This window comes from Mastacembelus armatus, chromosome 6 (assembly GCF_900324485.2).
Source record: "Mastacembelus armatus chromosome 6, fMasArm1.2, whole genome shotgun sequence".
NCBI lineage: Eukaryota > Metazoa > Chordata > Actinopteri > Synbranchiformes > Mastacembelidae > Mastacembelus > Mastacembelus armatus.
Genome location: NC_046638.1, coordinates 2,641,048 through 2,668,696, shown reverse-complemented (window position 1 = coordinate 2,668,696; position 27,649 = coordinate 2,641,048). Strand labels below are relative to the sequence as shown.

The window sequence follows — 27,649 nt, the reverse complement described above, 5'->3', positions numbered from 1 at the left end:
ATCTAGAGAGAAACAAATGATGAATTTGAGGAACTTTTAGGGAAAAAGGAGTTGTTTTTTTTTTACAGGGGATATCTCTAACATTTGCTTTTCTGTCATGGGCAGTATCAATGCTAATGAATGAAGTCCAATTGTGTCATTCAGCATTGATTTCTGTGTGGTTTGACTTGTTTAATTTAGGTGTTTGCCACATTTTACTCCTCCATCCAGAAGTCCAAACCCTTCCTCTCAGAGGTGGCACAGATATAAGATGAGTCACGTTTCCACTGGATGATAAAACCCAGGACAGACTTGTCTCTAATGCCTCATGCAGAAGCTGCCTCTTCACTTAATGAACACTCGCATCTGTCAATACACCTCAATCCTGATTACATTTAGTAATCCCATTAGACCTGTGCCAACCAAGTTGCATGGCTAGACAACCATCTTAAATTTATATCTGTACAACTGACTTGTTCATTGATCAGGTGACAGTCTTGGCTTTCACATATGGTCCTCACTGTTTACCTGCTATGCCACTAAAGCTGATGGTAACTTCTACACTTAATGTCTTACGTCAGACACCATAAATATAACTCCAGTTAGTTGTTAATATTACCTGAAACTCATTATCCAACATATTTGTAACTCTTTGCTCAGCTGCCATTGTAGTTTAAGCTCATAGTGGAAATATAACCAATCCATCATGTGGTGTTTTTCTTACCTTATGGAGTGTTTGTCCAGCCAGACTTTGTTTTTCTTTTTGGGAAGGGCGGTGAAATGAAGATCTCCAGGAACAATGCTTTTAAGTTATTCTGCTCACATTCCACATACAGACCCAGCTATTTTTCCACTGCTGGACTCAACAGGCCCCAGTCTTCGCAGCATAAGCTATCCTCTTCTGCTGGCTTTGAAGTCCAGTTTCTGTCTCGGCCTCCATTTTTCATGTCTCCTCTTTCACCTACTGCAGTTGTGATAAATATAGTCAATCATCAGAGCAATCGAAACCAGACAGGGGTAATGGGAGGCAAAGTCATTGAATCCAGAACCAGCAGACAAGTAACAAGACAATGCAGAAGAACATACACATGATAAGATTCAATAATTCCACACAGACGAGCCAAAAACTGGCAGGGGAAAAACAAAAAAGACACAATTATGTGAATATAGCACAAAGCTACAGCCAGATGAGCTGATCTGAGTAAGGACAAAGAGAAAACAGCTGGTATATAAGCTAGAAATAATGAGGAAATGAAAAGCAGGTGTGCAAAACAGACACAGGTGTTGAGGAATTGCAGAAAAGACCAGGGACATCTAGTGGTTGGAGGCAAAATGACAAGAGACAGGCCAAACACATTTCATGTGCATTTCATGTAAAAATAATGTTTATTTTACGAGCTGTAAAACAAGAGGCTCAGGCATGTTGTGCAAATTTACATTTTTTTGTGTGTGTCCTTGTTTCCCTGATCTCTGCAACGGTGATGGAGAAAGGTTAGCACAGTGCCACAGTGTCAGGTTGCGATAACCTGGAATCATACTTTAAATTTAGTTGTTAAATGTATGAAATTTGTTTTATTTCTTATCCACTTCAAACTCAGTACCTACATTATTACGAAGGTGCTGTCCACACCTTTCACTGTGTTTTAAATGTAAACGGTCCGAAAATGTCAATACTACATAGACATTTTAAAGTCTGTCTGAATACTGTAAAGGTACATGGTACTGACAGATAGTAAATACCACAGAGGATTAAACTTGTGATCTTTTTTTGTAAGATGATGTTTCTGAGAAGAAGAAAGACCCCTGTGATTTCTGAGAAAAGATGCTAAGCTGTGCTGTCGGATACAGGCGACTATTGATCCTAATCATCAGAAAGAAAGAGCTTTTTAGTGTCAGTAGGAGATGAAGATCAAGACGAAACAGTCAAACTTAAAATTTAAAGCTTGTTTTTTTAAAAAAAGGAACTACTCTACTCTAAATGCATCGCCTAAACCACACCTTAACCTTTACAACTATATAATCATAACAATTACATGAACCCCTCAGCTGTTATCTAAACTGTAAAACAACAGCAGCTTCTCAGATCTCATTTTTACTGTTTGCTGTGTCGCATCAGTTTAGAAAAATCCACATATATTTAACACATATATGGAAAACACACTTGTTCCTTTAAGTCCACACTGCTCCAGTGGTCAGTGGTCCGTGGAGGCCTGGGATAAACCTGGGTTGTTTGATCTTAACTGCCAAAGGGTTAAAGGGTCAAAAAGCGGCAGCTCTGGTTAACTGGTCCTGCAGCAGCTGGGGATTCCTTGACTTATTTATGACTAAAGAGCTCTTTAAAATGTTCATGATAATCATAAAACCAACCAATGTTTTTGTTTTTATGATAACCGGGTGAGAGGATGCACACACAAACATATACATACTTCACCAAAACCAACAAATAAATAAAGTCATGGACTTGAAATGGGTGAAACATATGATGAAAGTTTTTATTAAGTTTTAAGTTAGGTTTTTAAGCTGTAGTACAAAATTAGTAAAATTACTGCACTATTGAATGTGTAAACATCACATTTAAAAATATTTCTATAGAGTGACAAAAAGACAGCATTAAAATGAATATGAATAAAAATAGATGTTTTAAGGACATGTTACCTTTTTAAAGAAGAAGACTTCCTTTAATTTACTGCCTGTAAGTTTGTGTACTTGTTGAGGTAGTAATGACCCAAGTGACCCAACTCATCCATCATCCATCCATCATCCATCATCCATCCATCCATCATCCATCCATCCATCATCCATCATCCATCATCCATCCATCCATACCAGGTGTCTCCAGCTCCCTGCCCTTGCAGTTTCTGATTGGCTGAACACGCCTGATCCAGGTAATCAGCCGAGGGTAGGGCATGCACAGTTGGAAAACAAGCAGGACAGTGAACCTTGAGGACTGGAGTTGGAGACCCCTGTTCTATACCTCTTAGTCAAATTCAGGGTCATGCTGGGCTGGAGCCAGTCCGAGCTGGCATGGAGTGAGAGGCGGGGTCCACCCTGGACAGATCGCAGGGCTGACACACAGAGACAGACACTCATGCTTACATTCACACCTATAGGCAGTCATCCTATCCCGCATGTCTGTGGACTGGATGAGGACCCAGACACTGGGAGAACATGCACACTTCACACAAAGGGTCCCAGGTTTAAATGGGATTCAAACTGTTTTTTAAGGTTAATTTTGTTCTAAAGTTAAAGTTTGAGGATTTAGGTTTTGTTTTAGCCAGTCAACAAAGCTGGATGTGATGTCTTTGGGGTTAACACATCACACCACAGTGAGTTTTATATCAGTGATGAAAAAGCAAACAACACTTGTGTAAACAATGTTTACGTGAGGCTGGAAGCCCATTTGCAGTTTCCCAGATTTCCTTCGGTTATTAATGCTCAGTAAGTGTTTGGCGCTCTATAGCTAATAGACCAGTGCCAGTGCTGCAATGTAAATTAGCAGCATTACTTGGATGCCTCACTTTGGGTGGTCTTGAAAGAGGGGAGGAAGGGCAGGTACTGGAAACATCTAAACCGTGTCAAGACGCTGTTGCAGAATGGGATATCATAGCACGACTGCTCACACGTGTGATTGCTTTCCTCTTGCTCCTTGTCCTGCCACTTCTTGATGCCCCGCTCTGTGTCAGTGCCTGGAAAAACACATGGTGTTAGGGCTTGTGTGACAATGTGACAGTGATGTGAGAATTTTGTCACACCTGGAATGGTGTTATCCAGGATGAACCCAAAGAATCCTCCGATGAACATGTGTGTGGTGAAGAGCACTACAATCACTTGGTCCAGCTCTTTTATTCCTTCAAACAGAGAAGAGAACAAACAAATCCCATTTGTTACCCAGAAGTAGCTCAGGAAACCACAAAGTGACAACCATAAATCTCAGAGAGGAGACTGTCTTTGCTCTTTCCTTCTCCACAAGGAGGTCAGAGTTCACGTCAACATACCAAAGCTGTCTACTACAAGTGTCTTCATACCAAAACGGACAGAAACTGGGGTTTTCTGTAAATATTGAAGGACAGTGTAACTGCCAATCCACACATGGTCTGGCTCCAATCCATCTGCTGAATGGATCTCATACTTTTCTGTTCTGTTTGCCAGATGACCTGTATCTCTGTGTGTTGAAGTCCCTGCCATGTACTTTAAATCACAACTCCCTCAACAAATGGAAATGACGTTGTCATATAGGCACAATATGAAGTTATACTTCATGAATCTCTTCACAGAATGGTCCTGTGAAGTCTGCAGGCTCACAGAAATCCAGATTTGGCTGAAAATCAACATTTGTAATCAAATTAAAATTCCCATGACAGATTTAACACACCAGACCCTTAGTGTGTCATGATAATTCAATTCAATTCAATTTTATTTGTATAGCGCCAAATCACAATACAAATCATCTCAAGGCACTTTACAAAAACTAAAAACCCAACAAATCCCTTATGAGCAGCACTTGGTGACAGTGGAGAGGCAAAACTCCCTTTAACCTCCAGCAGAACCAGGCTCAGTTTGGGCGGCCATCTGCCTCGACCGGTTGGGGTGAGTGGATAGAGGAGAGAGAAAAGAACAGCAACAATAAACAACAAATAGACACTGCAGGTTGGCGGGACCAGTAACTGCACATCAGCGATATACAGCTCCAGGACCAGGGACACCTGCAGAAGGTACAGAGAGAACAGAGAGAGAGGGAGAGAGCACAAACTAGGGGAGAGAGAGAGCACAAGGTTAGTAACATTCAATGGTGGAATATACATGTGAGGGGGGAGGAGAGAAGAGAGGGGAAGGGAAGGGAAGGTAGGGGAGCTCAGTGCACTGATGGTCCTCGGACAGTCTAGGCCTATAGCAGCATAACTAAGGGATGGTTCAGGGTTACCTGAAGCCAGCCCTAACTATACGCTTTGTCAAAGAGGAAGGTTTTAAGTCTAGCCTTAAAAGTACAGAGAGGGTCTGCCTCCTGAACCCAGGCTGGGAGCTGGTTCCACAGGAGAGGAGCTTGATAGCTAAAGGCTCTGCCTCCCATTCTACTTTTGGAAACTCTGGGAACCACAAGTAGACCTGCACTCTGAGAGCGAAGTGGTCTATTGGGATAATATGGTACTATGAGGTCTTTAAGGTATGTCAGGACTCTGGCTGCAGCATTCTGGATTAACTGGAGGCTTTTTATGGAGATACTGGGACATCCAGATAGTAATGAGTTTCAGTAATCTAGCCTTGAGGTAACAAATGCATGGACTAGTTTTTCTGTGTCATTTTGAGACAGGATGTTCCTAATTTTGGCAACATTTCGCAGGTGAAAGAAGGTAGTTCGAGAGATTTGTTTTATGTGTGAGTTAAAGGACATGTCCTGGTCAAAAATAACTCCAAGGTTTTTGACAGTAGTGCTGGAGGCCAGGGCTATGCCATCTAGAGTAGCTATAATTTTAGAAAAGTTATTTCTGAGGTTTTTAGGCCCAAATACAATGACTTCTGTGTTCTCTGAATTTATTCCACCAGAACACCACTGATGAACCACATGGATGGCTACGTGTTTGATGCCCCACTTTCATAATGCTCCTCAGGCGATAATCTAATTAATGAAGTTACATCAAATCAAAAACTGCAAACAGCAATGACGTAGTTGTTGACTGTTGTTTTAAAGGACCCACTCAAACACACACATTCAGACGCACAAACATTTCCTGCCCAGCAGAAACAGCAGTCAAGGACACAGAAGTACCGAGCTGATCTGAAGTTCCTAAGACTGTACGCCCCAAGACGCCTGGCTGAGGAGCGGTGTCTTTACACAGAGCACAGGCCTCTTCTTGTGTGTTGAAGCTGGGGCAAGAGTGCTTTATCTGAGTCTAGCAGATTACAGCCAGTGACATGGGGACTAGCCAAGAGGATTGAGACATAAGCAGCCTAGACCTGAGAAAACCAGACAAGCCCTCATACCCAGTGGTGAACTCTGGATTAGCACTTTCCAGGGAGACACTCACATCACATGACTCATGGGATCAAGGTCTTATGTCTGCAGAGACGAGCTGTTTAATCTTAAGGATTGCTCTTTTGGTGGTGCTTCATAAGAACTGGCCTCGAGGATCAATATGTCAAAGAGATTCATCAGCTGATCACCTGTGGTTGATCTTTGAGAATCTCTAAAATCTCTGAATAAGAGCTGGGTTTAAAAACCCCAATATGATCACATGTTTTATGGCAGGATTTGGGTTCTACCTGTATGTTTGTATGTGTATGAGTGTACCGATGTATTCACATCTCCAGCATTGAAATGTTATACTTTCCACTTTTTCCCCCATAATTACTTTTGTTTGTCTCCTGACAAGGTGAAAAAGAGACAATCCACCAGCTTTTTCACTGCAGCCACTGACATTTGTGTACACTGGAGCACCCACAGGTACCAGTAAACCCAGGTTAAATCCAGGTTAAACCCAGATTAAACCCGGGTGGAAATATGTGAGAATTTTGCCCTCTGTCACCTCCTCCTTATTTTTTCCTGAAGTTTTTTCAGGACCACGTTACACAAAGGGAATTCACAGATAAATATTCGAACTGTATTATAGCAGCCAGGTTTACTACATTACAGCTGTCAATCAAGATCAGAAATAGTTTTCTATTACGTCATTTCTGCTGCTAGAAAATATTACCAGAACGAGAGATACCTGATGAAAGAATCCATTAAAGTCAGTCAGCAATGTTCACAGTAATATGTCCATGTAAACAAAAACTAGAATACGCATGACCCAGCTCATATGTCCACAATGTTCTTCAAATCAGCCTTCCTTTTTTGACAATTACCAACAACCTGCACAAACCTGGTTTCCACAAGCCCTTAGCCTTGCAGTGACACATCCTAAAACTATGTGTGGTAAAACAAACACATTTGTCAGGGTTCATGTTCAGCTAAGAAAGGCTCTCCTTGCAACTATAAAATCCAGGATAAAGACTAAAGGTAACCAAGTGTTTGCCATCTGGGCCTGTGGGCTTTGGGAACACCTTAGGAGCTTAGGCTGGCAGAACCACCATCTTTTCAAGGGTAATCTGAAAGTGTAGCAGTGGGAATACACTGCCTCCCAGTCAGTGTTGGAGGACCACACCATTTCTCTCAGAAGGTTTAACAACCTGGATGAGTTTTGGCATTGTTTACTGATTCTATCTACGTGAACTAAAAAGACTAAAAAGATAAACTGCATTTCCCATGTTGTTGATTAGACAGAAAGAATTGGCAGGATATGTTTCGACAATATAAAAGCAACAAATGACAGAAAAAGTAAATGAACATATCTGTGAACAGGTTAGGTTTAGCTTGTTTTGACACGCCAACTGCTACTGATGTGTTGCTCTTATTCTCTGCCTGGTGACATGCAGGGAAAAACAATCATTTAATCTAAACTCCTGGGTCAAAGCCACACCTGAAACTATCCTTGCACTTTAGAAAGTTTCCTATCCTCTATGTACCACTTTATATACCATCAATATAATATAGTCATATGGTCTTATGGTCTTATAGCAATTTTCAATTATTTCTCAATAATCTAAAAGGGCTGTTCCCAGTTTAAAGCACGGAGCCAAAGAGCGAACACGTACTTCATGTGTGTGTCTGTGTGAAATTCACCTGTGTCAATGATGCCAGGATTGGAGTGAAACCAGGTGGGCAGGACGAGGCCACTGAAGGTAGAGAAGCCAAGGATGAGGAGGTTACGGGACGAATTGAGGTCCACATGCTGAAAGGTGGAGACAGAAGGAGAGAGACTATGTGATGTGGTTTATTAACTCTGAGATGCAAGCAATTATTTTGTTGTTCTCTCTCAGAAAAGAGCTATTTATGTTTGGAACCCGAGTAAAACTAAACTCTGTTTTGGTGCAGGATTCACATGTATTTGGTCATGACATGTAAACACGGGACAGACTGGGGGCAACCACGTCAGTGAATGTGTATTAAGTGGTTAATTTAATTGGAAAGAGAAGCGTTTCCTGCCCCATTACACAAAATGAGCATGATGCAGTATATCTGAGAGGGGTTGACAGAGTTGTTGATCAATAAATAAGCTGCCGTGCCCTCTCCTGTGTTAGCCTCTGTTCCATCACCTTTAGTTCCTCTTTCTTTGGCTGGTTTTTCTGAAAAACTGAAAAGTGATCCTGGGATGTCTTGTTCATCTTCTTTCAGCCAAATCTAAGCACCTTGAAAGTGCAGCCATATTTCATCTTTTACTACTAAAGATTGAAGAAACCCCATATTGGAAATCTCTGCTGCCTGGGTGGGGTCATTTGTGAATTACAGCGCTAGTGTATATAACTTAACTTAGTGTATTAATTGGTATTGGTTTGGTATTCTTTATGCTAACTTAACACATTTATTCTGTTTATTTGAACTGAACTGTATTGTATTTACCTGTAGGTTGGATATTCCCACTGCTGCGATCATCCCAAACATAACAAGGAACATGCCTCCAATGACTGGGTCTGGGATGGTGATGAAAATGGCTCCAAACTTCCCAAAGATCCCCAAGAAAACCATGAGAACACCGGTCGTCTGGAGCACCAGTCTGCTGCCAACCTGGCAAAAAGTGAGCACAGAGACCTCTATGTTTTCTATGCCCAGCACATAGAAACTAAAGGCTGATATTTGCTGATCAGTGAAGAATGTCTTCCAGTTAATCTGGTTGTATACATCTTCACTATTCTCTATACCTCTGAGTATGCACAAAACAATCTGTTGTTATTCATAAATATGTTTATATCAGTTTTAAACAAGGTGGAATTTCTAGCGACTTATAGTGTTTTGCAAAACATAAACAGGTATAAGGACATGCAGAACAGATCTCAAAGTGACTTATTATGTAAGGTTTGTGGCATCCACACCAGTTTAAACATAAAGGCTCTGCAAAGAGTCTTTTTAAAGTAAGTAAGCAGCCCAGACAACGAGACTCACAAACAACTGCAGCCTTTAGTCACTCAGCCTGCTCTCCTTCGCTTCCACTAGACACTGTGCACATCACATGTGCAGCAGAAATACATACAAAGCAGCAAATCATATGAGTGAGTGTTTGCATTGTTTGGTAAAACATGACATACAGTTGCCTAAAATAATAATAATTAAATAATAACTGACTGCTGCTCAATCTAAACCTGTCCATTATTTGATTATGCATATATTTATGTATTGCCTCTCCCTAGTTTACTTATGTTTTCATTATAATGTACCTGCACTAAATACTGCAGCAGGGATTCTTGTGGGGAAAGGTGCCGGCGGGCAGTTTACCATCAAAACACTCTGCTAGACCTCAATGTACTTCACTGACTGAGGCATGTAGTGACAAGTATTTATCTGTCAAGATGCAGTAAACTGGTCCTGCTGAGATACTCTGGCAGTGGTAGAGGTTTGGATGCATGTTAAAAAGAAAAAAAACTAAAACAAGCCAAGCTGTAAACAGAGACTTAAATTACGGTCTATAGATTTGTATGCAATTACAACAGCTCTTAAATGGTTTAAAGCTTTGTTTGTATAAAAACAAAACTCTCAGCTCATCAAGTTAAAGCTATGTTGTTTAAGCTGCACTATCAAATGTTTTTATTGCATACTGGCACCAATTCAAACAGCCTAGGGCAAACCCAAGGAAAATTATCACTCTTTTAACTCTCTGTTTAAGATTTCATTTAATGTTATTGCAGCTAAAAATTAGAAGAAGGCTAATGTGATGTGTACCTTGGTAATGCCAAGTGCAGCGATGTTCTGGCTGTAGGAGGTGGTGCCGTTTCCCGTCCCCCACAGTGCTGCCAGGATGCAGCCGATGCCCTCCACAGCAATACCACGGTTGATGGCGTGAGTTGGTGGTGGAGGGGCACCAGACATACGAGCACAAGCATAGTAGTCACCAATTGACTCCATGATGGATGCTAAGACACCTGCCATCATACCCAACACTGAAGATACACTCACTGTGGGCAAACCCCATTGTCCTGTTGGTACAGAAGAACCATATCCGTAACCATTTTCATAATATGCTAATTTATATACTGTAAATTTTACTCTTTTAAGATTCTGAATGGATTTCTGCTAAAAATCCTAAAAACTATTTCATTTTTTGTAGAAGGTTGTTCGAGCTCTGTGTAGCACGGTCATATTCATGTCTTTGAAACCTTTTCTAGAGCCATTTAAAACTGTGTTTAGACTGGCCAACTCTATTGAGACATCATTGACTCTCAGAGCTTTAAATTATGTATTAATCATTTGATAATAACCATATATCAGTTCAGCTACTTATCAATCTCAGGGTAGCATTTGATACTATTGATTTTCTTCTTGATCATTTGGAAAATGTTTTCTCAGTTAAAGTTGCTCCCATAAATTGGACCAGATCATTTTTTTAAATTAAGTTTTATCTTCCCCTTCTCATTGTGAATAGGTGGTCCCCCAAGGCTCTGTCCTAGGTCCTCTCTGTCTGGCATCAAATGGAAATATTATCTGGCAGTTCAACATTGATTTTCACTGTTATGCTGATGACATTCAGCTTTACATTCAAATGTATGTAACATTGAAATCTGTTATTCTCATTTGCCATGGGATATTATTAAGTTTCATAATGTTAAATTCCAATACAGCTAAATGTCAAGTTATTAATACCCCTCACCCAGCTATTATGTTAGGCAATCACAATTTTACTGCCATGTCAGTTGTAAAGAACTTGGATGTAAACTAATTAATCGCATACTTTAGAAAACGATATGAGGGCTTTCTTCTTTGTAATATTATGTTATCATCTCATCTGTCCAAACCAGACACTGAAACATTAATGAATGTGTTTATTTTCACTTGGCAGGAATATTGCATTGCATTAGCTCACATTTCCATTAACCCTTTAACTTCCCCATTGACAAAAAGAAGCTAAATAAATAAATAAATGAATAAATATAAAAGGTTAAAAGCCCACAAAGCATGCAAAACACTGTGACAAGAGTGCTAACCAATTCTAGTAAATCTGACCCTATTAGAACCCATTTTTAGTACTGCGTGACTTTTCTCTAATAATACCCAAATACCCTCAAAATGCCTCTACTTTAATTATTAGATCAAAACTTAAAATTGACTTGTCTTATGTGTACTCTGGTTGAAGATTTTATTGCTCTTAACTATGTTGATTTTGTTTTTCTGTATTTTTTTTAATTTATACTGTTTATTACAATTTCCAATGTGCAACAGCAAATTTCTTGAATTTACAGGACACTTTTAAATCCTGCACTGGTTGTTGCCAGTTACATTTTAAGCCATGGCAACTAATAATTCTCAGGTGTTTTCTTGTCCCTATGTGATTTAGTAGAGCTATAAGTATCGGAATATTTCAGACACTAAGATATTAGGAGATATGTAATAGGCAAATGAAGGCTTTTTCTTTCTTTTTTTTTTTTTTACACCATAAACTTCAGCAACAATTTGGCAGATCATTAAAGAACAGTTGTGCAACCCTGAAGTAAGTGCAGATTGTGCTCTGTTTGCATTTGGTTTGGATGTTTGTCAGAGATGAAATTAATGAGTGGCTGGCAGACAAGATGAATAAATTATAGGAACCTCGGTACTCAGCAGTTTCGACAACCTCTGACAGTTAAAACACTTTTTTTGATTTATTGCATGTTGCTGCTGATTAGACCTTAGTGGCCAATGAGTTTATGTGGTACACACTGTGGTCCTGGAAGTATTTATATTCCAATATATGTACAAATACAGGGATATTTCATAAAAGAGCAGGCAAAGAAGTAACCAAGTGGCACTTGTTCCCATGTGTGTTACAGCAATGGAGATCACAGTGTATGAAATATATCAATATGTGACAAAACATAAGTGTTAAATGATGTGTGTATGTGGATACCTGGGTAAGGCACATGGAACCATGGAGAGTTTGTCACAGCCTCCACCCTGATGTCGGTCCTGGCTGAGAACCCGTACTCTTCAGAGTTTGAAGGCAGGATGTCAAAGACGGTCAATGAGTAGCAGACCACCCAGCCCCCACACATCCCGAACAAAGCCTAGAATCCATACACAGATGAACTTCAAACAGCATTAAAATAATACTCCAGTACTCAGATTATTTTGAACCGCTCCTTGATGTCTGGTGAGGCAGCGTTTTGGAGACTGAAAACTTTAAAGCTACTAAGTAAAATATTATGTTTATCTATATACCAAGCTTCATATAGCCAACATTACCTGACAGTAATCCAATTTTTATCATAAGCCAATGACAGTCTATGTTAAAACCAATAAATCAGTCCACCTCGGCTGCTGGGTAAGAATCTTCTGTACAAAGGTTTCTGAAAAGGAACCTCTTTGACCTGTTTGATGCTGGAGTACGGGCTCAATCTAATTTCATAATGAATTCCACCACTGCACTGCATAACTTCAAAATCACTTTGAAACAACACACTGTGAGCACCAGACTGCTCATTTATACAGGGATTATGTGTGAACAAGGACTTGTGACCTAGAGGTCTTCATCATATGCAGTTTTCTTTAACGTAAATCAAACAGTAGCTTAAGGGCAGACAAACATGCCAGCAAACTGTGTTCTTTATATTTTCCTAATTTCTGCGTCGGCGAGAAACTGTTTGTTTGAGTGTTTCCTAACTTTCACAAGATGAGAGGCATTCTGCCAAAAGGCTGCCATACATAAAGCATTCCAAAGATGAACCCTGAAGCCAAAATGGCTCAGAGGTCTTTAGCTCTCTGGATGAGTTTCTGTCTTCAGTCTTTTTAACTTTTATTTATTGAGTCAACATTTGAGGTATCATACTACTACCCTGTCATGGAGTTCACACAAACGCACATCGAGGAGCATTAACGATCCACCCTGTATTAGACATACTTTGGCAGTTTGAACAGAAGGATAATTAATCTTATTCATTAGTGAAAATCGTCTGCATTGTTCCTCAGGGCAAAAATATACAAATGTCCTGGGACTATGGACATAATGTATAACTCCTGCATGCAAAACAACAGGTGTCTGTCAGGTTTTGATCTGGCTGACTTTACCTGGTGGAGAACCACTGTTGCACTTGTCAGTTCTCACACTGACAAGGTAACACATACGTGCATGAATGTGTAGTGGGGCGCATGTTAAAAAGAACCCATCTTTAGAAACATCAGGGCTTAAACAGCACTTTCTCACTACAGGCAATCTCCTGACAGGTAGAGACTATAATCATAAAAGTCACAACTGAAAGGTTGAGAAACTCCCATCATCCCATGAGTGGTTGTTTTTGTCAAACAAAAGCCATAAAAAAAAAAAAAAATCACTAGAACACAAAAGAAAAGCAATATAGACATTTGTCAATTGACTTTAGCAGTGTATTTTTTCGGTCAAATACTGTTTGCAGTGCATTTGTACTAAAATATATAGTTGGGAAGCGAAATGAGGAGGATGAACAGGTTTTATTCGGCACCAAAGGTCCTGAAATAAAACTTTTATGATAGAAAGCAAGCAGGACGTATTGTGACTGGATTATTTTGGCAACTCACAGAGAAAAGCTTGAAGAGTGGATAGTGGAAAACCTTCCACTTTTTATCCTTGTACGCAATCATTGGAAGATCAACTTTGCTGAGATATTGGGAAAACAGGAAGATCAGACAGACCGTGCTGTGGGAAAACAGAAGACAGACAAAATGTTTCACTCTTAGTTGTTTCCCCCAGGGCCTGGCCCTCACTCACAGCTATTAAACATGGCACACTTCCACATATCACTTCTATGACGAGGTCAGAGCGAGGTAATTTTACATAAAAAAAAGCATAAATGCATGATACTTGTCATGATTTCATGATCCTGAGTGAATAACAGTATAAGTGTGGTGAAATTGACTGGTAGAACATTGTGTAGTTCTTCAGCTTCTGAATGGTATCACATGCTTTGCGGCACATCGTGCATCAAAGTTCTGCACACTCAAAACAATACGAACATCATGGTGCATGTTATTTCGGCGGAAAAGTCTGCAGCCTTAAATCTCTCAGCTCTGCGGTGCTCTAAATTATGAGCAAGTCACACAAATGTGATTTAAACATTTACACTGTAACTGAAAGGCTGATCCAGATTAAAGTTATGACCCAAGCAAAAGTCTATGTAAATCAAGATGGATGACAAATTAAAGATAAAGCCAACATTAAGTGACTCAGTAATGTGCCACCAGAACAACCTCAGGGTACCCTGGCATTGATTCCACAGGTCTCTGAACTCCGCATGGATGAGCACCATTCTTCCAAAAGTTATTTTATTCCCAAAGCACTTATCCCCATCAGTGCTTAACGATGTGCTTAAGATTTGGTAAGTACGAAGACCTCAGCATGTAATCCAGATAACGTTTGTACAAACCATTCAGTGACCCGGAGGCACTGACCCCCCTCATCAGGATAGAAATGTTAAATGGGATCACTCAGACACAGCTTTGTCTTGATTTGCAGTGACTGGTCCCTTTAAGGGGACAAGTATGGATCCAAACCATGCCAGAAACATGCCCCCCACAGCATAAAAGAGCCACTGGATCCTCTCACTGTAGGAGTCAGGCAATCTGTCACCTCTCTGTATGTAGCTGAACATATAGAATGAAAAATGTGTTTGTAACCAATGAAAGCAGTTACTGAGAAATCCTAATTGATCTCATATGAAGTAGCAGCACAGGACAAGCTTCCTTTGGAGTCTGGAGGGAAGGGGGGGTGTGGAAGTTGGTTTTAACATGATGCGACATCAGAGAGAGGAAGCGTGACAAGGTTTTCTTCTATTTTCTGAGCCTTGAGAATCTGAACACAAAGTCCTCTCGCAGAGTTTTCTATCTTATAAAGATGCACATTGGTAAAATATTTAGCATTTAACAAACTGAGTCAATCTGATATTAACATCTTTTTTAAATGTACCGTTGTGTTTAAGTGGTGACAACACATGTTTTGCAAAGAAACCTCTTCATTCCCGCTGCAATATGCCTCATGACATATTAGAACAGCCACCAGTATTTTCTTTTTGCACTGGGAGGACTGAGATATAACCATAAATGTTCCTACAAGCTGCTGGATATCTTGTATGTAGACAAGCTGCTGCTCCGGGGGTTAAGAAGGATATGACTGATTACCATCTATATAAGGCACCGGGAGGTAGATGTGCTGAACCTTTTAAAACCCACAAGGATCACTCTGTATAATGACTTTAGTCTGCATTATCTGGAGATGGTGGTGGTAAATGAAAACAAATTTCATGGGGTCGGACAGGACAGGAGCAAAGATAAACGCAATGAGAATTAACGTGGAACGGTGACTTCAGGAGTTGTGGAGACTGGGGAGGTGAATTTAGATATTAGGCTCCTACTTTCATAAAGAAACAAAATTGAAAACAGGCAAGTCAATTCTAAATGAATACAGACACTCAGAGCCACAGAAATGTCAGATTCTGTTGGAGCAAGTCAACTGAAGGGCTTGTTTGGGGAATATTTTTTCAAAGAACGGTGCCCTGTCCATCAAGTGGATTTCCACAGACAGTAAAATTGTTCTGCAGAAACACTTCAAATAAGGAACATTCGTCTCCTGTGCCTCTAGCTTTCTGACTTGTGTAACAAACTGGTTTATTTAACAAGTTCCAGCTCTATATGCATTAAAATAATAACTGGAGTCTGACTTGAAAATAAAGTTTTTTAACGATTCTTCCTTTATTTTGTATGACAATGTGTTTATGTTTATGTTGCTCATCAGTTTAAAGCACCATCCACTCACAGAGCAGCTATTCCCCAGTGACCTCCAGACTTCTTTCCAGCCTCAACGAACAGTGACAGGCCAATGAGGCTGACGGTGGGAGCAATAGCCAGAGGGCCAATATATTTGAGCACAAACCCCACCAGCCCAGAAAAGCCCAATACAATCTGGAGCAGCGAGGCCACCAGGATGGCTCCCTGGACCTATGGACGGCAAGACAAAGGGGACACAACTTCAAAACATACTTGTGTACATTGTTTTTGGTATTTTGACTGTACTGGTGGTCTTTTCTGGTTCGCATTAGAGGCTACAGTTGAATATTCGCCATTCTTTGTTGTTCTTATGGTTTTTTTTAATCAATAAATCTCAATTTCAAAAATATTCAGACCCTTCAAAGCCCCTTTGGCAGCATTTCTATTTTACTGAGCAAGTCTCTACAAGCTTTGTACACCTGGATTTGAGCAGATTAGTCACGTCTTTCTGACAGATCCTCTCAAAATTTTGTCAGCGTAGATGAGAATCATCTGCAGACTTTTGTTTCATCAGACCATTTAATTGTTTTGCTCCTGCTTTCAGAGCCACTGGGCTCCTTGAAAGAGTGGTTTTATAATATCACCCTGAGCTATGGCTTGGGTCTCACCCACACAGAACTGCTTGGAATGCATGACTTGATTTTTGTCTTGACATGCACAATCTAAACATTATATACACAAGTCTTTCTAAACTGTGTCTAACCGGTTCAAATTGACACAGACAGACTCCAGTCAAGTCCTAGACACACGTCAAGGAGAATTAAAGCAAGCAGCATGCACCTCACCACAGTCTGGTCTGAATACTGTACAGATGTACATTCAATTTGCAGTATAAACTCATTTTATATACTTTTTTTTTTACTTGCATCTCAGTGTTTTGCATTCAAACATTTTTCGTTAAATTTTTCGCAGGGAAATTTTAAATTGCACATATAGATGTAAACAAACTATCTGCATTCAAACATTAAGGTGTGACAGAACGATGGGGTCTGTTCCACTTAACTCCATTAGCACCACTAAGGTGACCATGTGGGTTAGCTGTAGGGGAACATGAGGAATCATCATGCTCAAGTGAAAACTTGATACCTCACGCATTCTTGACATCCAGACCTCATCAGAATTTTCCATTAGGGGCGGACTTGTGTCGTTCTGCACCATGGACGGTATCGCAGATGCATTATGGGTCGGACACTGCCATTTGGGAAGAGCAAGGATAGCCAGGGTTGGAGTGATGAAACTGAAAGTCCCACCCTGGAGGATTGGTAGCCTGCAAGTCAATGAGACACAGTGGTTAAAGGACCAAATGATGTCACAGACTGGATTTACTTTCACTCCAGGTAGCATATTGGTTGTCCCCGCACCAGGAATGTTGGTAAGTTCAAACCAGATCAGAATTTTTCTGTTGCACTACCTTAAAGATACAGAATTTCATAAGCTAATAGTTTGATAAATTGTCTGAAATCATGCAGGTTTGACACTTAAAACTGTTTTCTCATGGCACATGCCACCACTTCAGTGTAACGATTTGAGTTATGACCAGATGAAGAGAGATGAACAGATGGATATTTCTTTCTCTGAAGGCCCGAAGAGGTAATCTATCACTTCTCCTTGTATTGCCTTACACTGTAGTTTAACCTGAGGGCAGAGTTCAGTGCAGATTAAGGTTCATGGCTTATACTGTCAGCATAGTATTCAATTTTTTATTTATCTGATGTCATATTTGTAGTTTTTAGCTTATATCCTAAATGCATAGCTGTCACAGTTTTCCATAAGAAATAAAAATACCCATAATTTCTTAAGTCTGATGACTGAACTGACGTGGTCGCACATTTCAGCTCGTTTTCACTGTGGTTTTACATGAAAACCCGTGTGCAATATTATTTTCTTTGCTTTGATTGTGTATGGATTTCTGTGCCCTTTTGGCTGCGTGTCATTATGTTTTTATGTTTCTTCATGTTTTTATTCTCTTGTTTCATGAAGCACTTTCATACCCTGGCTCTGTAATAAAAATGAGGATTAACTTACTCATTATTCAGTGTCAAAGTGTTTGCTCTCTTACCTCATTTCTGTCCTTTTAAGCATTTGCCAAACTGCGTAGGTGGAGAAGTCAAACAAAGGCATTAGTTATTGGCTCGGGCTTAATGTGTTTTGGGGGAAGGAAACTGTGCGGAGCCCTGTACTCTATTGTGTTGTACTTGATGTGTGGGAGGCAGTTGCACTGTAGTACAACATAGAGACTGATGTATCCATTTCCTTTCAAAATGCCTCCCAGAATTTCACATCTGCTATGAAACCAAAACCACGAATAAAACCATGTAGAGTTCAGCATCTATACGAATAACTATTTCAGATATGTTGATAGGATAAGTCTCATTTCTACTATTAGTGTCAGGTAAAGCCCCAGAGGTGCAGTAGTAGTAGTTTAACTTTACATGAACCAGCACAGAGGTCCTGTGCATGTGCTGAGCTGAGCTTTGACCTCAGGCTGTTGTCAGCTCAACGCTGCTTTTTCTGGCCATGACGTCCTGTGAAACCATCACAGGAGCATCGCATGTAGGGAGAAAGGCAAACCGGCTTGTAATCCTCCGTAAATTAGGATTGAAATACTTCCTTGTCCCCAAAGTAATCAGAGCACAAGGTCTGTGAGAATATATGGGAGTTTAATGCATCTGTGGAACATTCTTCAGTGTGACAGTCTGTCAGCATGTGGTATGTCTTAACCCTGACTGACAGCACTACTTCAAAGGCAAACACACACCCACAATAAGTATCATTCCACAGAGGGTTAGTAAAAGTTGTCCAAACCACGTGTGTGTTTGTGTGAGATTATGAGTATGTGGAAATGTGGTAAGTACTCCATGAACAGCCCCGTGGGCCTGATGCTTTGGTTCACTGGTGGCGCGACAATGAGGATGTTACCTGGTACCGAGAGTCGTCTGCAGCAGTGTGCATAAACCCGACACAAAGAATATGGTGGAGATGAGCTGGCTTTTGGCAATGTCATTGTCTTTTATGCAGAGGGGTTCAGCCAAGATCAGCGGGACTGCAATGATGCCACCGAATGCCAGGATGTAGTGCTGTGGAGGCAGAAAAGAGAAAAGAGAAGAGAAGCCTGCATTAATCCAGGCTTCTCTTCAGACCTTCACTGGTATTTATGTTAAATATTTAGTATTTGTGTTTCTCAAAATACAAACAAGTTTCAGAACCACATACTGATAAACTCTTCATAAACACTGTCAGCTAAAAAGTGTGTAGCTTATTGTATGAAACTCAAAACACTAACAAATTTGGTTTGAGTTTTCCTGTTTTTAACTATCTAACCACTGATTTTATCAGAATGCAAAAATTGGGTACCATTATACTATCATGTATACTATCAACATAATAAATATTTTTCCATTTTATCTTAATGTTTTCCCCACATCACCCTCACATCATTTCAGATTGCGATAAAGCTTGGACAGCTGTGATAACAGAGAGCATCATGCCAGATCACGTGCACTCACAGATTTCTTATGTGCAATACGATGTGTGCTATGCACTCATATATTATCTGGACACACACTGTCTCGCTCACACACTAACAAATCCTAAGTGGTGTCAATGTGTTATTTTATCAGACTGCAGTACGTGACACAGTTTACAGTGTCCACTCCCTGTGTGTCAGTGGACACAGAACATTTGCTTAGTTCTACAATAACTCCCAGATATGAGCAGCTTGATGGATGTTCTCTCAGCTGCCCTGCTTTTAAAAGCATCGGCCGTACAGAACGTTGTTCATAAACAATTTGTCATTTGTGCATCACATGACAGAAGGTATTGCATTTCCAGTTGTGACAGATATATGATTTGTATTTACTTGATTATCTCCTACATACTCTGCCCATGGTTGTGATGGGTGTTGGTGATTGTAGCAATGACTGATTGATACAAAACACACACAGGGAAAATACAATTGAACTTAGACTCAAAGGCTCCTGTGAATGTATATTCATCTTAGAGAAACAGGAGTAACAGGAGTGGCTCTGTTCAGCTGGGTAAACATCAATGTTGTTACGTGGAGCTGACAAAGACACACTCATGTAGTGTAGTGTAGTGTGACCAAAGGGTGGGAAAGTTAACGACCAAAGCTGTGCTTTATGTACTATAGACATTTCTGAGCATGTGGTATGGTCATGCTAGATAGAAATAGCAACATATATGCACTAAAACCTGTGAGGGCAGGTAGTATTTTCCCCAAATCTCCCAGATAATAAATTGACATACAGTTCAGAGGTAGACAAGGCAGATGGACCATCCTATTAGTTTACTGAAGTACATTACTATCACTACTATATATACATATATAATATATTTACTATTACATTCTCTCAAAGAACATCTCAAAAGCATGTCTCATTATGATGGCTCACTTTATCTGATCCAAGTACCATGCCCTACAACATTCAGATATGGTGGATTGTAAATGATGCTGCTTGTCGAATATTTCTGCAGATCCATCACATGCTACTTATCAAAGAAGCAACATGGTTTGTGTTCAAGTGAAAACATTGAGATGGCAGAAAAGCAATGGGGCTATAAAAGTTAAAAAGCTGGACAAAGTTAACGTTTGGAAAAAGAAGAAGTTGTTGCAGCAGTAAAATTAATAGCATCCAAATGAGAGGAAAACTTTTTTTTTTTTTTTGAGTGGGCAACAAACACCTCTCATCTCCTTTTTCATTTTTATGTTTTAAAATTAAATAACTGACCATCTCATGTTATCAGGTCTCTATTTTTGTAATTGGCAGGGCAGATGGCATGACGCACCATATTTCTGTTTCTACACACATCCAGGTGTCACAGCAAGTGACCCTAAACACACCGGGCAATGGTACAACAATGAATAAAAAAATGTCTTATATAACTGCAAATAACATCCTCCAGGGGAACTTTGATGTGCTCCAATTTGTGCAATGGTTTCTTCAAAGAAACGCAAATAAATAAATACCAGAACGTTTGAGAAAACAAGAGATTCAGCAGCAAATAGTTATAATTACGTTTTGTTTCATACTCCCCGCTGGAAGGATTAAAGATCACTGCAAAATAAAGAAATAAAGAAAATCAAACACCCAAACCCAGTATGTTCTTTACTCTGCCTTTGTCTGTGCTTTAATCTAGGGCCTGCAATGCACAGGAGCATGGTGGTTACTGATTTTGTAGGCCTTTTTACTGCATGATAAAATATTATGGTTGCTTTGTTCTGAAGTCAAACTCATGACCTCCTTCTGATTTTATTATGTAAGCTTAGCACTGGTACGACCATGTTCTTTCTCTTGTGCTTCACCTTTTACATTGGAAATATTCTCTTAATCTGAAAATTTTCCATGGAGAACACGTTCCACGTCACCTTATATATCTGCTTATTATAATCCATACAATCTCTGAAGCTGTTATTTAAACCCCTGTTAAGTCCCTGTGGATTACTGACCTAGCTGTTTAAAAAGTTCAGAGTCAAGGCTTTAAATTACATAATGAACTACTCTGACTTGGTATAAGTTATTCCAAGTCTGAAGTGCACTAACATCTAAATATGAATGACACTTTATCACGATTATGATCACTGTGACTGAGTGACTTCTCTTCATAGGGCGGACAAAAGAATGAATATCTATGAATGAAAATATGACCCTGCATCTTGTAATGTAGTTTTATAGAAGGTTTTCTGCTACACTCTAGTATGTAGAAGACAAAAATATGATACAGTGAATCCTGAACCACGTTACCTGGAAGCTAAGCAGAAGGCAGAGGTACCATGGCGGCCTGTCAGTGAGGGAGTACACCAGATCTAGACCTTTGCTCAGAGTCTCCTGCAGGGCGCCTGTGTGCAGCTCCTCAGTGTCAACCGTCAGCTGTGGCTGTTCATCACCGTCGTTGTCCTCGGAAAGAAGCACGGTCAAGTCGTCAATTCAGGAACGTCATTTATCCAAGCAACATCAAATAAAAAATAACATTTTCTGCATTAATTCCACCCAGACTATTTGGACACCAACTCTCAGACCTACATTTTCTGACAGCACAAACATACTGTGATCCAGTCATTCCCTGTTCAGGCGAGCATACCAGAGAGTCCAAAGGTTTCTTTAATGGTTCTGTTTTTCCTTTGTCTTTGAAACTTCTGTTAGTTCAGAGAAAACCTTCTATCTTCACTCCTTTTAAAGGAGTTGCTTCAGTTTAGTCATAAATACTGAACATATGGAATTTATGTGAGTTCTGTCAAGGGGAGCATCCATGTGGACAACAGGGAGGAAGGCAGGTAGCATGAAAACATACCTTCCCCCAAATCACATCAAGATGCAGATGATGAAGGTGCTTAAAGCTGAACTGTTCTGGTGGTCCTCCTACACATTTTTCTTACCGTTATCAACATTTTTCACCTGTCTTGTATTAAATTACAGTAAAACATCAGACTTTGACGTAAGAGAGACTAGGTTTGCTGGGTGGTGCTCCAACATACTGAGCTTAGAGCTTTCAAGCCAAAGCTGTATACAACAGCATAAAAAATGTTTGGACACAAATATAAATATAGCTCTATTTGATTGCACTGTTTTTGCTGCTGGACTAAATGAAAGGGATTATTATTTCTAGTCTAGTAACCTCTGCTAGAATCACCCCAGTGTGCCCTGAAGACACCACAGAGGGTTCGTTTATAGAGATTAAAAACCAGGGGATGTAAAATAAAATCCCAGAGTTCTTGGAGAAATCACTGATTGCGCTCTGCCAGAGGAGCCAACAATAAAGGTTACATGTGTGCGGTCTCCCTGGCTCGTACGGTAGCTGAACTAGTAGAAAACGTTCTGGAGCAGGAAGCAGCATTGAGGCAACATCTGGAGGTTTTACAGGAGCAAAGCCAAATGCAGACAAACCCTTTGCAGAGACTGTCTGCTAATGGAGGTGGGGCAGGCTGTCCAGGTGGTTGGCACCCGGGCTCCCTCCCCAGGTTTGGGGGAGACACATTGCATTCCAGTAAGGACGTAAGGGGGTGTACAATGGGGTTTTTGTGCATTCAGGTTGTACACAATATATGATTCACCAAAACCTGGTTCGACTTGGGACTTGCGAGGCAGCGTGGATACAAATTAGATGCATAGGTGGGTGCATTTGCACACACCCACAATATTTGTCACACAACACTTATAGAACACCAAATCATAACGCAGCTGAGTTTAATGGCGTGTTTGAACCTGCATTTGAAGACTGCCAGAACATTTTTTAAAGGAAGGTGGGATTTTGCTCAAGCCATCAATTGCTCTCTGTCCAAAGGTCGCATTCAGGTCAGCAAGCCCATAAAACTTAGTCAGGTCAGGACCTTTGTGCCCCCAACTTTGGGTCTGACCACTCTTCATGTGTCTCGATGTTGACAGCACCAAAGGTTTCTCTTCCCCATCTGGGTGAGACATATGTGTGTGAGCATCTTAAACTGAAGTGTCAACCAAATAACATAAGCTATTAACATCCTCACTGATCATGCTGTCAAAGGCAAAGTCAGCAACCTTTACTAGACTCAACTCAGTTCAATCTTACAAATTCCAACATTTCGTATTTGTATTTCTGCCCTGAGTGAGAATTATTCCTGGATATACGCATATTTCTTTTCCATTTAAATCATTTTAGTCAGATCAAGCACAGGGCACATCATACAAATGGGAGAAAAATGGGTATCAAGTGTGGTCTTCTGCTCTGCAACACTGGCTTTCATCCCACCATGCAAGAAAAGATATACTGGGTGGTCAAATGGTTTAATACTGAGAGAAATAAGTCTCAATAACAGTGAAAACTGTGATATATATATTATATGATAAATATGTTTGATGATTCTGTCCTGAATATTCCAGCATTATGTCCCTTGGGGAAAACTGATGACAGTGAATGTGAACATGACATTTATATTGATGACTGTGTATTTCTATTATATATTTGTGTGTGCAGTTTATTATAGAATATCCCATGTGACCTGTGAGCTGTTTCCAAAGGGTGGAAGTGATGGGGAGGGAAATATCCAATGGCATCATCAGGACAAGGTGTAGATTTGTAGAACAACATGAAAAGAAGGTACAAATAAGTTTCATAAACTTTTTAAAAATTGGTAGATGTGTCACTTTTAATGTTTGTAGGGAGCCAAGCCTCCATTTAACACACAGGGATTACAAACAGGTAATAACTCAGATTATATTATCAATACTTAGAACAGCTACACTAACAAATCTCACATACATTACAAAGATGACGCACAGAGCACTTAGCAGGTGAAGACATCAATAAGGATTAGACAAGGATCTCCTGTGTCATGGTGCCAATACTCAGTTATGTAAAGCTGGTTTGCCTACTTTGCAGCATATATATATATATTAATATAACATATATCATGTCATGTTTTTAATTACATTTAATTAAACCCTAGATAAAACTAAATAAAGTGACTGGTCATTTTGGTTCACTGTGCTGTATTATATATCTGGATTTTGTGGATTTTTGAAGGAACAATATAATTGGGACGAGTGTTTTTTATTAGTTTCTTATGAATTCATTTTGTCTGGGTATATATCACACAGGTAAAACTTTCACTTTAACAACAGATTATATTTTCAAATCTCGTTTTTTATTTTATTTTCCGTTAATAAAAATAATGAATTGAATGCTTATATAATATGTGTTAAAATGAATATAACACTGGAACACCGTAAGAGATTTTGGGCCTCATGAAATAGATAGATCTGGGCCACTTACATAACATTGTATTCATTTTATGAGGCCCTGATAGACCTGGACCCTTTGAATTGTGAGATTGTACTTCACAGCACCTATAACCAAGGACTGCATGCTGCAGCCTCTGGCCTGAAACCTGCTGTAAGGTGGTGAATCTGGCATTCGGTCAGCACTTCAAACAAAACTATCTCACCTTTGCAACATGATGCACATGTGGACCAATCTACACCACATTTCCATATGTTTTTGATCTGAGTGCAGCTGAAGTTCTCAGCAGGAGGTGTATACAGATATTTGCTTCAGGGACTAAGAGGCCATTTGCCTCCATCTAGTGGTTCAATAGCTGCACTCCTGTGACCTCAGAAGAGGGTTCACTGTAAGCAAAGGGTTGCAACATCACCAGACTTAGAAAATATATACATTTCTCACATATTTTGGCCAAATCTAGACAGATTGGATCGTTGCTATGTGTTGCATTTGTAATATTGCCTCTAAGAAGCAGACAATGCTAAAAGTATTGGCGTGTAAAAAGGGTCAATGATTATTGAAACTGGCTGTTATTTAGCATCACAGCTACGTGATGGCACGGATACAGGCGTGGGAACAGCAATTTGTTTACTGCATAGTCAGTAACTGAAGCATAGCTAAAGAGCCAGTTTGGTAAAGTTACATAGCGTTTCATTGGAACTTTTATGACATCATGATTCAGTTATTCAGTCTTGGTATCAGATTATCAGTAACATGAAACTTTCTCAGCCTGTTCTTCCTTACATATAGTGGTTTTAGATTGTTTAAGAAAGTCACAGAACAAACATAAGTCCTGGTACAACATAATGAAGCAAAGCTATACAATACAGTATCATCTGCATATTTGCAGTAGAGAATAAACAGAAAAAGAAGCACTATGTATTTTTGCTTATTGTAGTTTCACATTTTTATCTATTAACCATATAAGTGTGTTTCTGTTGAACCAGGGAGTGTACTTGTTGCCTGGAATTGCTCCTCAAACAACCAAGTTCATGCCTGAACTCATCACTGGTCTTTACTCATCATTTAGCTTGATAATGTGGCATCTCACCTGGCAATCAGGGCAAGTCCTGGGGGTGTAGGAGGAAGCGACAAATACAGAGCTGTCCCTCTTGTGCCTTTTTCTGTGGAAAACTTCCAGACTGCCAGTTTGTACTTATTAATTTGAAAGCTTTCACACAAACATGCACACACGATAACACAAATACAGTATGTATATTTAACTACAGCAACACTCTCTACTGCTTTTGCTGTTTGCTTATGGCAGCATGTTTTGTATGCATAGTTTCCAACACAGTGCGTTACAAGACTAAAACACTAACTATTGCTTGTATTTGTATTTGCCACTGCCAGAATCATTTACTTTGAGTAAAATAGTAGAATGACCCTTAAACCTTAATGTCAGGCTAAAAACAGCAGCAGTCAGGAGTTACTGTACCATGACACGGTTGCCATGACCAGAGGTCATGTGAAGGCAGGCTTTGTTTTTGGAGTTTAGCCTCTATTCTCTGATACCTGAAACCCTAAAAGGACTGGCACTGCCCAACTTCCCCTGGACTGAGAGCTGCTCTGATAAACAAAAACTCTCTTGTTTAAACTGCAAGAAAAATGCAACATCGCATTTGCTGGTGAGCTCACAATCCTTGCAAAGTCAGTGTACTGCATAAAAAAACTTTCTGGTATTTACAGCCAATCTAAGGAGCACATTCACTGCTCCTGCAGAAACTGTTTGGCCTCACTGTTAAAGACAAGATAAGGTCCCTGATAAGAGTCTCTCTTCCATTTTACAGTGTTACGGTTTAAATCAGTCTACTATTTACCTAAAGAAGTGGTTTCTTGCATTTCTCAAATGCATATAATTTCTGTAGAAGAATTTAAAAAGGCATCAACTAAAGATTTCTGCTGTTAAAATGAAATCTGCCACAGAAAGAGCCTTCCTGTGATGACACATGTTTTCATTAGTTTGAAATACCACATGTGGCTTCTATGGACTAACAACATATCCTCATTACTGTCTTGTTTTAAAAATATACTACATAAAAATACAGTGGTGTTTTAGGGTAAGCATACTAAACTGTGACTGGAACTAAGATACAGAAAGGATGGTATGAAATGTTTGTACATAAGGAAGAATTATGAAAACCTCATCTAGAGAAAAATTAGAAAGCTTAACCGAAATGCTTCAATATATAAACCTCGTTTCAACACATTTGAATTTATTATATGGCAGAAGGCTCCTGTTGGAGTATAGGGCTGCCAGGTAGTATATAATACCTGGATAATAATAAATGAGGCTCAGGTCCTCACATGCATTCTGACCTTATTCAAGCTGTGCTGTTTGCACTATATTGTGCAGTCCTCAGTTTTTTTGAAGGGGGCAGAAGAGAAAGGCTCAGCTGTGTACACTCGCACACCCCATGCTACCCGACTTTTTTTTACTGTTCTCACTTCAGGCAGTTTCTCGACTAAACCTAAGACTGATCTTTGTCACATATTTTGAAACCATGTTATTGCTTCCAGTGAAATATCCTGTCTTTTGTGAAACACACGTGCACACTTTGGTCACTTTACAAACTACAGTGGCTTACATTTAGCTCTTAACGTAATGTGAGTGATCAGCACAAAAAACGACTTTCATATAAACATATTAAATATTGTACAACAGGACATTTTAATTTCTTTAGTGTCACAAAACCAAACTGAAGGATTCAGACAATTAAAACGATGCTTCACTTACCCCAAATGTAGGATTGACTGCACCTTGCTCCATCAGTTCCAGTTCTACTTTCTCCTCTGCAGTAAGTTGCATTTTAATAAATGAAACCAGGTGGTGTAAGGTCACTACTTCTGAGGACCTAATTGGACTCCACACAAACACAAACACACAGTGGGAGTAAGGACAATATGAAGGAGCGCCCTCATGTAGTACAGTCAAGAAGAGAGTGGCTCAGTTATTTTGTAATCTCCCCTCTGGCTCTGAATGTAGGCTTCAGTTACTCAGACCTCAGGTCATGTGGCTCAGGTCATGTGTTCGAGGCAGATGGCCGCCCAAACTGAGTCCGGTTCTGCTGGAGGTTTCTTCTGTTAAAGTTAGGGGGACTTGTTGGGTTC

General features: G+C 39.8%; 1 protein-coding gene and 1 long non-coding RNA gene across 2 annotated transcripts; both read right to left on the bottom strand.

Annotated features, from left to right (window-relative positions):
- Positions 1-2,440: 2,440 nt before the first annotated feature.
- LOC113132601 (solute carrier family 23 member 2) lies at positions 2,441-27,649 on the bottom strand. The gene is made up of 12 exons (XM_026310845.1): positions 27,276-27,649; positions 21,532-21,684; positions 18,689-18,846; positions 16,856-17,036; positions 15,759-15,940; positions 13,529-13,646; positions 11,886-12,042; positions 9,728-9,981; positions 8,414-8,578; positions 7,637-7,745; positions 3,732-3,827; positions 2,441-3,665 (listed from the first exon to the last, which is right to left on the bottom strand). The coding sequence occupies exons 1-12, from the start codon at positions 27,345-27,347 to the stop codon at positions 3,481-3,483; spliced, it is 1,830 nt and encodes a 609-aa protein (XP_026166630.1). The 5' UTR covers positions 27,348-27,649; the 3' UTR covers positions 2,441-3,480.
- Positions 22,368-27,269, bottom strand: LOC113132602 (uncharacterized). The gene is made up of 2 exons (XR_003295911.1): positions 25,590-27,269; positions 22,368-24,885 (listed from the first exon to the last, which is right to left on the bottom strand). It is a non-coding gene; the product is annotated as an uncharacterized LOC113132602 (long non-coding RNA).

What these genes read in the sequence shown, in the direction of transcription:
- LOC113132601 (XM_026310845.1), bottom strand. Translation starts at nt 27,347, where the DNA reads ATGCAACTTACTGCAGAGGAGAAAGTAGAACTGGAACTGATGGAGCAA. An exon ending in TGGGAATATCCAACCTACAG is followed by an intron (nt 7,746 to 8,413) that starts GTAAATACAATA and finishes TCCACCTTTCAG; the next exon opens with CATGTGGACCTCAATTCGTC. An exon ending in CCTGGATAACACCATTCCAG is followed by an intron (nt 3,666 to 3,731) that starts GTGTGACAAAAT and finishes GTGTTTTTCCAG; the next exon opens with GCACTGACACAGAGCGGGGC.